This window comes from Molothrus aeneus, chromosome 11 (assembly GCF_037042795.1).
Source record: "Molothrus aeneus isolate 106 chromosome 11, BPBGC_Maene_1.0, whole genome shotgun sequence".
Lineage (NCBI taxonomy): Eukaryota > Metazoa > Chordata > Aves > Passeriformes > Icteridae > Molothrus > Molothrus aeneus.
This window is the reverse complement of record NC_089656.1, coordinates 12,794,901-12,807,865: the sequence shown is the minus strand read 5'-3', so window position 1 is coordinate 12,807,865 and position 12,965 is coordinate 12,794,901. Positions and strand designations below refer to the sequence as shown.

Sequence of the window (12,965 nt, the reverse complement as noted above, 5' to 3'; positions counted from 1 at the left end):
AATAAAGCTAAGGTGAAATAGTGATGACATAGAGCCCTTCTATTTCTTCCATCTGTGTTGTAGAGAGTAGTTCAACCAGAGAGCGCTTTACTGAGCACATCTCAAATGGCTCAGACATGCAATTTGAAAAACTGACCAGTTTACAAGAAAGGACAAAAGGTAAATATTCATTAGGGTTTTTTTTGGCTGTAATCTCAAATTCATTGCAATCAACAGAAATTGTCAATGTGCAATCCAAAAATACCAGAAATAACTGGGAGGAAGTCATACATAGATCTTGAAAAATGCTATTTAATCAAACTTGGATTATTCTATTTCAGCATCATATAGGTTAATCTTCTTAATATGCTAAATCCAGTTGATTAATAGACAGTATCTAGTTAATATAAATAATAGACTATATATAGTAAATATATATGGTGGAGGTTGAGACACAAAGGGAAGGATCTTGCACAAAAATAATGTGTAGTAACATGGTGCTTCTCTCTTCCTGTGTATCTGGGGTTTTTTTAGGGTTCTTCCTGTTCAAGTTAAGTGCAGGAGAGTTTTCCTGTAGAGGTCACTAGTGGCTTTTTTTTTTCTTTATCACCAAGTGTTATTAATGGCTCTGTGGCATCAGAGTTTCCTTTGGCTCACTTGGAGTCTAGCAATGGTGTTGCATAATGTAGAAGTACTTTCTTTTGATGAAAGCCATGATAAAGATGCTGTAATTCACCTTATGTGTATGTAGTTATTCCTCCTTAAGATGTTCCTGATCCTCAGAAATTTTAAAATTTCTTCCCCTCTTTTCTGTTTAGGTCATCATCTCCAAACAACACTAACCCATTTGGGTCAACCTTTTGCTTTGGACTGCAGCGAATGATCTTTGAGGTTAGGAAAAAACCTTTTTTATTTTTGTCTGAGCATGGGAAGATGAGTTTGCTATTACTATGAGTGGCTTCCTATTGCAGTAAAGGCCAGTGCTTGGTAGTGGTATAATTTTAGTATAGGGAAACTTTGCAACCTCTTCTCTGAGGTTGTACATTTGTATGTTGAAGCTGAAACTTCAAGTTTGTCACCTGGAACTCATGCTAGCAGGAGATACATTCACATGGCTGGGTGGAGCAGATGGTGTTGTGTCATGGAAATCCAAGAGACTGTTTTTAGGAACTAGCCAAGAGCTTGTTGCTGTCGTTTGTTATTGGGATTTCTTTCTTCAGGCAGATCACTTCTGTATTCACCATTTTAATACTTCTGATTTTCTGTGGATTGTAGCACTTAGTTTAATTTCCCTTTTCCCTGCTGTGCTTTTGCAGGTGATGCAGAATAATCACATAGCTTCTGTTACTCTGTATGGCCCCACACGGCCCAGCAGCCAGTTGAGAACGTCGGACCTTCCCCAGTGAGCATCCCCTGCAAAGTCAGCTAATCTCAATGCTACAGAATTAGTACAGCGTGCCTTGATTTGCTGCCACTTATAATATGGAAAGCACGTTATGATTTTTTTTTTTTTCAATAAGCCTTTCCACCCTGGGGTGGTGTGGAGAGGAAATTTCTCTCAACCCTTCATCATGGGGCATGGAACTGTTGCTGGAGGAAAGCAGCTTAGGTGCCTGTGCCGTCATTTATTCCTCTCCGTTGCCCTCATCCTATGCAGCACAGACGTGAAGAGACTGTCCCTCCTTCTCAGCTGGCAGAAGGGGGAAATGGAAGAGGGGCACGTAATGACTGCAAGAATTAGAAGCACAAACTTTCTGAGCCTTGGAGCATCTGGAAGCAGGTATTGATTTTAGTCTGTTTGTGTTACTGTATTGATGTGGTGGTCACATTTTAAGAAAACGTGTGTGTATATATATATAGATCTAAACACCTCGGTATTTCTGTGGCTTAGGACATTGTACCAAGTGTGACAAGGATGTATATATGTCCATGATTTCAGGCACCACATCTTTGTGTAACTTTAAACCAAGCAAGTAGCATGTGCATAATACTTGGTTGTAACATTTGCACTACATACACTTTAATTACTTGATAAACGTTTATCTTCACTGAGGAGCATCTGTGTACTGGGTGTGAGTGGGGTGTGGTGGTTATTTAATGTACACTGCGCATAAAGCTTATTTATACAGTGGATCAAATTTATCCACCTTCCTGCACTAATATGTACTTGATATGCTGATACAATTTTTTTCTGTCATGGCTGGTTTACTAATTTTTTTCATATGCAATTTCGAAAGAAAAAAAAATTCTGGAAGGGGTTATTTCTATGATTGAATTATGTTTTAATGAAAAGATTTGATACAATTTTTCATACTAGTGAAAAATTTAACGAAGAAATAATGTTGCCTCATTTGCCTCTGTTCCAAAATCCTTTATTCCTCCTCTACTTCCTCAGAGAAAGAAAAGCTGTATATAATGGTATCTCAGAAAGAAATTCTGGAATTCCGCCATCACCGAGATAACCTTTTCTGTAACTTTTGATGTATGATTTTAATTTATGCCAAAGGTTTAGCCAAAGACATCCTCGTTGTAGTTTCACCATTTCTGTACATAGATGCTAACTGCACACCCCACCCCAGCAGACAGGATAGAGGCTTCTTTCTAGTTGGGAGATGCTGCTCGCGACATTTTATCCCAGGAGGATACTTTAGGTTTCTAGTTCTCTTACCAGTCTTATTTGGGAGAAAATAGGTGGTCTGTCTTTGAAATAATGAACCCTTTTTAAAAATGGACAAGAGAAATGTATAATTTTATCCCATTTTTAATATTTTGGTGTCGCAACTTGTGATACATAGATGACAATTTTGTGAGTTTTACTATGTGTGTACAGATTTTTGTAAATATGACATTTTTGTAATTTTAACTCCATGTACAGTGTAATCCTGTATAGTTTATCAATGAATGAGAGATAGGAAATCGAATGTTAACTGAAGTTTGGGATCCTGGACCAGTAGCAGGGATAAATGTGTGTGTGTGTGTGTGTGTGTGTGTGTGTGTGAGACGTTCTTTGCCATTTAGTCTTCCTGTATACTGTGATACTCTAAACCGTTTTGCTAAAACAAACAAAAAAGCCCCACGGAGAATCTAATGGATAAGGAAAAAGTTACTGTTTACCTTTATCCCTAGGTGTCACTCCTGTTGAATCCCTGTTCAATCTGTGCTGTCTCCTGTGATCGTTGCTTGCTAAGAAAATTCTATGCCTCAATCTTCCTTTTTGTTTCCTCTCTAATTTTAATTTCATTTTACATAGCCCTTCTGTAAATTAAATGGAATAATAATGAGCATGTACACTGAAAGAAAAATAAAAAGAGACTCTCAGTTACTGTTTTTGTGTTAAATACAGTTGCTGGGTGTTTTTGTAATAAAATCATGGATGTTCTTGCTTTTTGTTTTCTTATCAATTAATTTGTTTTTTTACTGTTTTTCAGCTATTGTATTAGAAGTACCTGACTAGTGTATAGTGGCTTTATAGCCAGTTCAGCATGTTCTCCAAAGAAACAGTAACTAACATAACTTGAAAGATATACATTAAAGTATTTTGTAAGGTTTTGCCCTGAAGTGGAGAAGTCTTTAAACTGTGGTTGATAGCACCGTGGGCTCTGCATTGTGTTCAGAAATTAGATTGTTATGCTCCTGTGGGCCCTTGGGGATCATGGAAATCAATTGAGCCTCAAAGAGGGGAATATTGCATAGCAGAAGGGAGGAAATGCCTGCAGTGAAAGCTGCAAATGTGAATTCTCCTTCACAGAAAAGCTTTGGGAGTCTCTGTGCCCTGAAGCAGCTCCAAGGTTAATGCAGGGCACAGGGAAGGGACTCCTGCAGTGGCTGTGGGGGCACAGAGCCCTCAGCCCCCTCCTGCAGCCTCACCCTGCCTGCCCTGGCTCAGGGGCTCTCACAGAATTCTGTGGTCTCTCAGCTGAGATGCTGTGTGTGCTGATTCTTGTTACTAAAATGTGACAGCAGTCCTGATGCTAACTTTAATTTTAATCCATCCTTTTCTAATAAAGGCTCCAGATGAGCTGCAGAGGAGATAAATCCTTGATAGGATGATTTGAGTAATGGCTATGGAGGTGCCACCACTATCCTGCTGTCAAGCATATTGAGTTGAAGTTCTTCAGAAGAGTGTGGCCAGGCCTGCTGCTGTAGCATGAACCCTGAGACCTAGGACAGAAGCAGCAGCTAACCTGTGGTATTTAATAACTGCTGGGCTCCCAGCTTCACTTGTAATGCTCTGGTGAGACCTAATGACTAAAATAGTATTGGTAATTAACAGTTCTCTCTTAACAACCCATATACTTCTCTAGGTCAGCCCCTTGATACTGAAAAATTCTCTGCACAGACAAAAAATTCAAGGCCATTTTGCATCTTGGCTGGTGCTGCTGGGCTGAGCTCAAAGCATTTGACTTTTGGGAGAGGCAGATCTGAAGAAGCACCAGGAGAGAGAATGTGGAGCTGCTTTTATGGATTTCCTCACCCACCTTTTGTGAATGCAGCTGTTCACAACTCTCTTGTCTGGGATGTTTTTATTTGTTTGTTCCTTTTTGCACCAAGCCAAGCTGTTCCTGAGCTGCTGCATTAGAGAAGCATTGTGGAGCATTTAAGGAATTGCTGGCATGAGAAGTTGAGGAATGGGTAGAGGTGACTGATGGTGGGTTTGAATCAGAAGGAAGAGAGGAAGGAGCAGAGGAGCTCTGGGGACAAGGCAAGGATGGCAGTGTGGCAGGAAGGGAGGCTGGATGAGGCAGTTCACCTGAACCAAGAGCTCCTCTGGGCAAAGGGCTGCTCAGGGGGGAGCAAGGGGCCAACTCTGCCCCCTCCCAAAGGAACTGAGAGATTTGGGCTGCATCAGATCCCACTTTGCCAGGTGGCCTTGTTCCTTGTGATCATCCTGTGTGGTTTGATCTAGGTCCTGCATGTTGGCACCATGTGCATTGGTCCACCATTTTTGATTCCTATGATAAAACTGTTTGATATAAAGTTAAGTACAATTGCATTTTTAATAAAACATGTAGTGCATATGATCCCCTTGTGATGTGTGTTGTTTTCCTTTGTAAAGAGGTGAGGAGTTTGTGTGTGTGTGTGTCTGCTTCACTTGAATATTGCAGTACTGTCCACAGTATTAAATTTGTTTATACTTAATAAAACTGATTGTTGTGCTCTCTTTTAAGGAGGTGAAGCTGACATTTCTTCACCTGTTCTTCAGCCTTCAGGCACTCCCTGGGCTCCTGTGATGGTTCCAGGCAGTGCTGTATGGATAAGTGCTGCTGTGTAATACTAGAACTCTCTGTTCCCCAAAATGCAGTTCCTGACAAGAAAAAGCAATCTTCTGTTGCCAGGAACTGCCACATTTTTAATTCTAAACAGATTTTTTTTCTGAAGGAGTAATCATATGGTGTGTGAGAACTGATTCATGTGATCGCGATCGTTCAAATTCCCATCCAACCTGTTTAAAACAAAAAATTTCAGCACTACAAGAAGATGGTGATGCATCATTGCTTTGGGGCTGGCTGGAGGTTAGGGGCCAGCTGCTGTTTTCCAGAGGGAAATCAAGGGTTTTGCTGCCCCCTTCACACTGACTCTCTCTCTACCTGCTGCTAGAACCTGTTATTCACTTAACTACTCTAAGCCAGAACTTCTGTTAGGGTTTTGTGTTTGGTGACTCAAAATGTACATTGCAGTAAATCTGCATGTGTGAGTCAGTGTGGCTCTTACTTTGAAAGAAATGTTGTGTCCAAGCCCTCTCTGCTTGCTTTCTCCAGAGTATTTGGGCAAAGACCAAGTTGTCTGATTTGGCACAATTTCCCATGGGCTGGTTGTGTTCAGAATAATTTTTGATATTATGATGCAAGGAACGTTATTCCAAGCTAGTTACAATAGTTCTGTGTCAACTTTTGCCTGATAAACACCTTTTTTTAAAGCTTGATTACACCAGTGCAAAGCCCCCTCCTGTCTGCCTGAGTCTGTCAGCCACAATCTGACACAGCACACGTGGGAGATAAATGCCTCACTGTGTATCTGTGGAGTTGAAATACTCGTTAGTTCTGGTGGTTCTTTTCATATAAAGGGTTAACCAGGTTGTTTCAGAGAGAAGGTAAGGCTGAAGTAAAACAAGGGGAAAATGAAAGTTGGATCTTACTGGAGATACAACTCTTAAGCATTAAAAATAAGCTCAGTGCAGCAGAGCCCATGAAGGATTTTTTTGGGGGGAGTGCATGTGTTACTTGGAGGGCTCTGGTGCAACTTAAATACCATCTTCTTTGCCTATGTGAGTTTTTGCTGTAGCTATATAAGTCACTGTTAAAATGTTTATCTGCCAAAGCTTTTATCTGCATTCCAAGCTCTTGTGCTGGTTGTGGGGATGTCTGTTTTTCCAGTAGGTGAAATCATTTCTCCTCATGATCTGGAAAAAACAAATGCTTGAAACAGCAGGAAAGGTAAGCTGGAGTTTGCACTCACTGTGGTGTAAGAGACCATTATTACAGTAACTTTTGTTCTGGACTGGCTGGTTTCATGTTATCTTTTTCATACATTAATGAATTCCCCTTTAAATTTTATTCCTTTAGTTATTTTAAAGTACTGCATATTCCAATTCTGGAAGATGGTTTTAAGTGCCTTAATGCTTTACACCTACACTATATATATATATATATATATATATGGAGGACAGAACCAGTCCTGGGAGGAATTTCTGGGAACAGGACTCAGCTTCCTCCTGCCAGAGCCCTGGTGTCAGGGGGCCTCTGGATTTTACTACACCAAAGCTGTGGCCAGGAGCATTGCTGCCCTATTCCTGGCAGAAATAAGTTGCAGAATAAAAACCTGTGCTGCTGCAGGAGTCTGGAGGGACCCTTCACCTTGGAGTGTGCACACCAGGTGTTTAAGGCTGTCTCCTGGAGAAGAACCAGGGTCACACCTTTCTGCTGCACAGAGCCACGCTGCTCTCCTGCACAGAAGAACCCTTTGCTCTGCATGAATTTCACAGGTGTGTGGCTGTTTGTAATAAAATGGGACAAACAATATTTTTATGGTCAAAGGGCTGTGTTTTGTTCCTCATCTGCCATGATATGCTCCTGTGGGGCATCACAGCCTCTTGGGTGCTGTATGTGGTCATATCATTGAAATTGCCCCTTCAGATGGCTTCTCTGGACCCATTATGCACCTGCTTATTATCAAATTAGGAGGATCCCTGAGTGTTTATTTTCACTGTATTTGTGCCAGGATCAATTTTTGCAGCTGATAAATTTCCATCTGCTTTTATGAGCAGTGTGATGGGCTTTTCCTTCTCAGGAAGGAAAAGTTGTCGGGTGTTGCCCAAGCTAAAGCAAAAACGATGATCCAAGAAGGATTGACTGACTGGAAGGGGTTGACTCTGGTGTCCCTGAATTGCCCAGAAGGAAGATAATGAAGAGAATGAGAAGAGCAATTGCTTCAATAAATAAACTGGAACATGTGTGAGACCAATACCACCAGGGGCTGATATATGCCAAGAAGTCTGTTTTTAACATCTGCTCTTCAGCAGCCTTAATATGTTATGACCAGATCAATAAATCTTCTGCTGCTGGTGTCAGATATCCAGCAGCAGCCAGAGAATAGGGAGGAAATACACACAAAGAATATAACATGCTTACATATTCACTGATCCACATGTTCAGGCATTTCTGTGCAGGTGCATTGTTGTAGTAGTGGAAGGAATAATGTGAAATCAATGCAAAATAAGTGTTTAAGTAGCCCTGATGAGGAGCCATGAGTAGCTTATACTCACTCCCTAAAATCTCTTTTTCTGCAGAACATAAGCTAGAGGGTTGCTGTGTTGCTGGCAGCTCATATCCCACTCAGTGCATCCAGAGATGTAGTATGTTCCTTACCCCACCACAATTAAAAGGGATGTCTCTCTCCTGCTGCTTTTATAAACAGTAATGAGGGAAGGATGCTGCTGTCTAATAATCAAATAATCATTACTCTGTACTTGGGAGGGAAAACCAGCCCTGTCTGAGCTAGAGATAAGCATGGCTGAGAAATAAGCTGCAGCATCAGATCCAAATTCAGCCTGCATGTTCTTCAGGATCTTTAGACCTGGAGATGAAAAGTCCTCCAGCTCTGGGGACAGTGGCTGTTGATCTTACTTCCCTCCTGCTTTCTGGTTTTTGCTGCCTCCTTTCACCAAGTCCACTGAATTCAGTGAGAAAACACTCAGAAAGCTGAGTAAGACTTCCTTTTGACTTGCCCATCTGGCCATCTCCTTTGCTGTGTGTGTATTTTGGGATAAATGATGGGCAAAATGGGAGTTCAGATGTGCTGTAAGTACCCCTGTAAGCAGTCTTTTCCATTTGAGTTCCCATAGCATGTTTTGTGAGCCTGTGAGAATTATACTAACAAGCTTTTTACAGTCATTTGGTGTGAGTGTATGTCCTTCCAGGGTACTTTTCAGCAGTTGCATAAAATATGGGGAGCAGATAGCACTGTCCCTTACAGCTTTTTGCAATTCTTTTGTATCATGAGGTGGGATAGCCACCCATGTTGTAGGAACACCAGCTTGCTGGCTGAATAGCACAGGCATAGCTAAAGGATTTAGACTTTCTTCTTTACAAATCTGGCGTCTGACTTCAGGCCAGTCTGTTAGTTGAAAATTATCAAAAGTTTTTGCAGCTGTCATATTCCACCCCCCCCCCCCCCCCCGCTGCACGGTTTGTGTGCATGGCTGTGGCTGTGCGGAAGAATCGTGACGCAAAGTAGTCCCACCTGCAGCTAGGAGAGTGGAAGGAGAAAACACGGTTGGGTGTTCGAGGAGATGCGGCCGTGATCCGGTGCTGCTCGGGTCGGCTGCGGGATGCGGCGGCGGAGGGGGGGAAGCAGGCGGCGGGGCTGCGGGACGGGGCAGCGGAGGCACATTCGGCATCGGCTGCGCAGGCTTGCGCGCTGCGGAGGGGTCTCTCAGTCTGTGCTTCGGCTTCTCAAGGTCCGGCAGAGGGAGAGAGGCGGAAGGATACGTGCAAGACGCTGCAGAGTCGGGCTGCTGTGGTGCCGTGCATAGACCCGGACAGCGGCAGGCAGCGGCTCGGAACCGGGACCGGGCTGTACCAAAGCAGCTCGGGAGCGGGAGGCTGCGAGGGGGGGAACGGCTCGGCCCGGGGCTGCGGGCGGCAAGGGCAGGAGCGGGAAAGCGACCACGGGCGGCGGCGGGGCAGCCTCGTTAGCGGGTAATAAACCCGGGGTGGCGGGGGGCGGCAAGGGCAGGAGCGGGAAAGCGACCACGGGCGGCGGCGGGGCAGCCTCGTTAGCGGGTAATAAACCCGGGGTGGCGGGGGGCGGCAAGGGCAGGAGCGGGAAAGCGACCACGGGCGGCGGCGGGGCAGCCTCGTTAGCGGGTAATAAACCCGGGGTGGCGGGGGGCGGCAAGGGCAGGAGCGGGAAAGCGACCACGGGCGGCGGCGGGGCGGCCTCGTTAGCGGGTAATAAACCCGGGGGGGCGGGGGGCGGGAGGCAGAAGGAGCGGCGTGGGGGTGGCGGGAGTCTGCTGAGGGGCGGCCATGGTGAGCGGTGGGCTGGTCGGCGGCTGAAACCGCAGCCTGGGTTGGGGTGCCTGCCGCCCCGGCGGGCAGGGGCGGCGCTGACGGGAGGCTGGGCTGGAGCGGCGGCAGGCACGGGAAACGCTGCAGCCACCGCTGAAGACGCCGCGGCGCCGGCACGGAGGGGCTGGGGCGCCCTGGTCCCAGCGCAAGCAGTACCGTGGCGGGACCAGGGGAGTACGCCGAAACGGCGGCAGGGACGGGATTAAACATGAACGTCTGCCCTGCCGCGGGGCCCGTGGGCAGCTCGGGGTGCGCTGCGTGCGCTTGAACGCAAGGGGTGGGGGGGGGGGGGGGGGCAAGGCTTCCCGCGCGAACGCGCGCAGGGGGTGCTGAGGACGCCAGCGCGGCAGCGACGGACGCAGACGGGACTTCGGCCACCACCGGCGCTGCATTCGCTGGCAGCTGGGGGGAAGCGGCGGGGACAAAAGGGGGCGGGGCCGCGGTGACGGTGGTGGGCGGGATTAGGGGGCGGCAGCCGTGGGAGGGGCCTCGAGGGCAGGGGGTGGAGCGGCAGGAGTGAGCAAGACTGCGGCTATCGGAGCCGTGGGGTCGGACGGGCTCGTGTCCCGTTTGAGACTCGCGGCAGGAGCAGAGGTGGGCGGGGCCAGTGCTGCGGGCATCCCCCCTGAAGCAAAGACTTTAGCCAGCACCCTGCAAGCTGGGACCGGCTCCACGGCAGCCAGATCCCGGCGACAGATACTATTACGGCAGTTTTACGACAGTCGCGCTTTACGGCAGTTTTGCGACAGTCGCGCTTTACGGCACCTTTTACGACAGTCGCGCTTTACGGCACCTTTTACGACAGTGTTGCTTTACGGCACCTTTTACGACAGTCGCGCTTTACGGCACCTTTTACGACAGTGTTGCTTTACGGCACCTTTTACGACAGTCGCGCTTTACGGCACCTTTTACGACAGTCGCGCTTTACGGCACCTTTTACGACAGTGTTGCTTTACGGCAGTTTTGCGACAGTCGCGCTTTACGGCACCTTTTACGACAGTGTTGCTTTACGGCACCTTTTACGACAGTCGCGCTTTACGGCACCTTTTACGACAGTGTTGCTTTACGGCACCTTTTACGACAGTCGCGCTTTACGGCACATTTTACGACAGTGTTGCTTTACGGCAGTTTTGCGACAGTCGCGCTTTACGGCACCTTTTACGACAGTCGCGCTTTACGGCACCTTTTACGACAGTGTTGCTTTACGGCAGTTTTGCGACAGTCGCGCTTTACGGCACCTTTTACGACAGTCGCGCTTTACGGCACCTTTTACGACAGTGTTGCTTTACGGCACCTTTTACGACAGTGTTGCTTTACGGCACCTTTTACGACAGTGTTGCTTTACGGCACCTTTTACGACAGTCGCGCTTTACGGCACCTTTTACGACAGTCGCGCTTTACGGCACCTTTTACGACAGTGTTGCTTTACGGCAGTTTTGCGACAGTCGCGCTTTACGGCACCTTTTACGACAGTCGCGCTTTACGGCACCTTTTACGACAGTGTTGCTTTACGGCACCTTTTACGACAGTCGCGCTTTACGGCACCTTTTACGACAGTGTTGCTTTACGGCACCTTTTACGACAGTGTTGCTTTACGGCACCTTTTACGACAGTCGCGCTTTACGGCACCTTTTACGACAGTGTTGCTTTACGGCAGTTTTGCGACAGTCGCGCTTTACGGCACCTTTTGCGACAGTCGCGCTTTACGGCACCTTTTACGACAGTCGCGCTTTACGGCACCTTTTACGACAGTGTTGCTTTACGGCACCTTTTACGACAGTCGCGCTTTACGGCACCTTTTACGACAGTGTTGCTTTACGGCAGTTTTGCGACAGTCGCGCTTTACGGCACCTTTTACGACAGTCGCGCTTTACGGCACCTTTTACGACAGTGTTGCTTTACGGCACCTTTTACGACAGTCGCGCTTTACGGCACCTTTTACGACAGTGTTGCTTTACGGCACCTTTTACGACAGTCGCGCTTTACGGCACCTTTTACGACAGTGTTGCTTTACGGCAGTTTTGCGACAGTCGCGCTTTACGGCACCTTTTACGACAGTCGCGCTTTACGGCACCTTTTACGACAGTGTTGCTTTACGGCACCTTTTACGACAGTCGCGCTTTACGGCACCTTTTACGACAGTGTTGCTTTACGGCACCTTTTACGACAGTCGCGCTTTACGGCACCTTTTACGACAGTCGCGCTTTACGGCACCTTTTACGACAGTGTTGCTTTACGGCACCTTTTACGACAGTCGCGCTTTACGGCACCTTTTGCGACAGTCGCGCTTTACGGCACCTTTTACGACAGTGTTGCTTTACGGCACCTTTTACGACAGTCGCGCTTTACGGCAGTTTTGCGACAGTCGCGCTTTACGGCACCTTTTACGACAGTGTTGCTTTACGGCACCTTTTACGACAGTCGCGCTTTACGGCACCTTTTACGACAGTCGCGCTTTACGGCACCTTTTACGACAGTGTTGCTTTACGGCACTTTTTACGACAGTCGCGCTTTACGGCACCTTTTACGACAGTGTTGCTTTACGGCACCTTTTACGACAGTCGCGCTTTACGGCAGTTTTGCGACAGTCGCGCTTTACGGCACCTTTTACGACAGTCGCGCTTTACGGCACCTTTTACGACAGTGTTGCTTTACGGCACCTTTTACGACAGTCGCGCTTTACGGCACCTTTTACGACAGTCGCGCTTTACGGCACCTTTTACGACAGTGTTGCTTTACGGCACCTTTTACGACAGTCGCGCTTTACGGCACCTTTTACGACAGTGTTGCTTTACGGCACCTTTTACGACAGTCGCGCTTTACGGCACCTTTTACGACAGTCGCGCTTTACGGCAGTTTTGCGACAGTCGCGCTTTACGGTTTTTATTTTGTTTTTTATGTATTTTTAATTAAGTTTTTTTTTTTTTTTTTTTTTTTTTTTTGTTTTTTTTTTTTTTTTTTTTTTTTTGCTGCCCAAGACCAGCTCAAGCCCTCTACGGCACTTTATGGTTTTTACTTTATTTTGGTTTTTATGTATTTTTAATTAATTATTTTTTAATTTTTATGGTTTTTTTTAATTTTTATTTCAAATTTTTTTTTTCATTTTATTTTTTGCTTTTCAAGACCAGCTCAAGCCCTCTACGGCACTTTACGGTTTTTACTTTAATTTGTTTTTTATGTGTTTTTAATTAATTATTTTTAAATTTTTATGGGTTTTTTTTCTTTAAGTTTTATTTTAATTTTTTTTTTCTAATTTTTTTTTTTTTATTTTTTTTGGTGCATCCCAAGACCAGCCTAAGCCCTTTACGGCACTTTACGGTTTTACTTTATTTTGTTTTTTATGTGTTTTTAATTAATTATTTTTTAATTTTTATGGGTTTTTTTTCTTTAAGTTTTATTTTAATTTTTTTTTTCTAA

The 12,965-nt window shown here is 45.8% G+C and overlaps 1 protein-coding gene across 2 annotated transcripts in view; it reads left to right on the top strand.

Moving 5' to 3' along the window:
• The window catches only part of PHAF1 (phagosome assembly factor 1), a 34,961-nt gene extending 31,581 nt beyond the window's left edge, over nt 1-3,380 (top strand). The window contains exons 16-18 of one of the 2 annotated variants that reach the window (XR_010784301.1): nt 798-870; nt 1,296-1,759; nt 3,106-3,380. Coding sequence is in view for 1 of the 2 variants with exons in the window: in XM_066557341.1 (XP_066413438.1) it covers nt 798-870; nt 1,296-1,385 (163 nt within the window). In the remaining variant the exon portion in view is untranslated. Of the gene's footprint in view, nt 1-797; nt 871-1,295 lie in introns of both variants that reach the window. The other variant, XM_066557341.1, reaches the window with a different exon arrangement.
• The last annotated feature ends 9,585 nt before the right edge of the window (nt 3,381-12,965 follow it).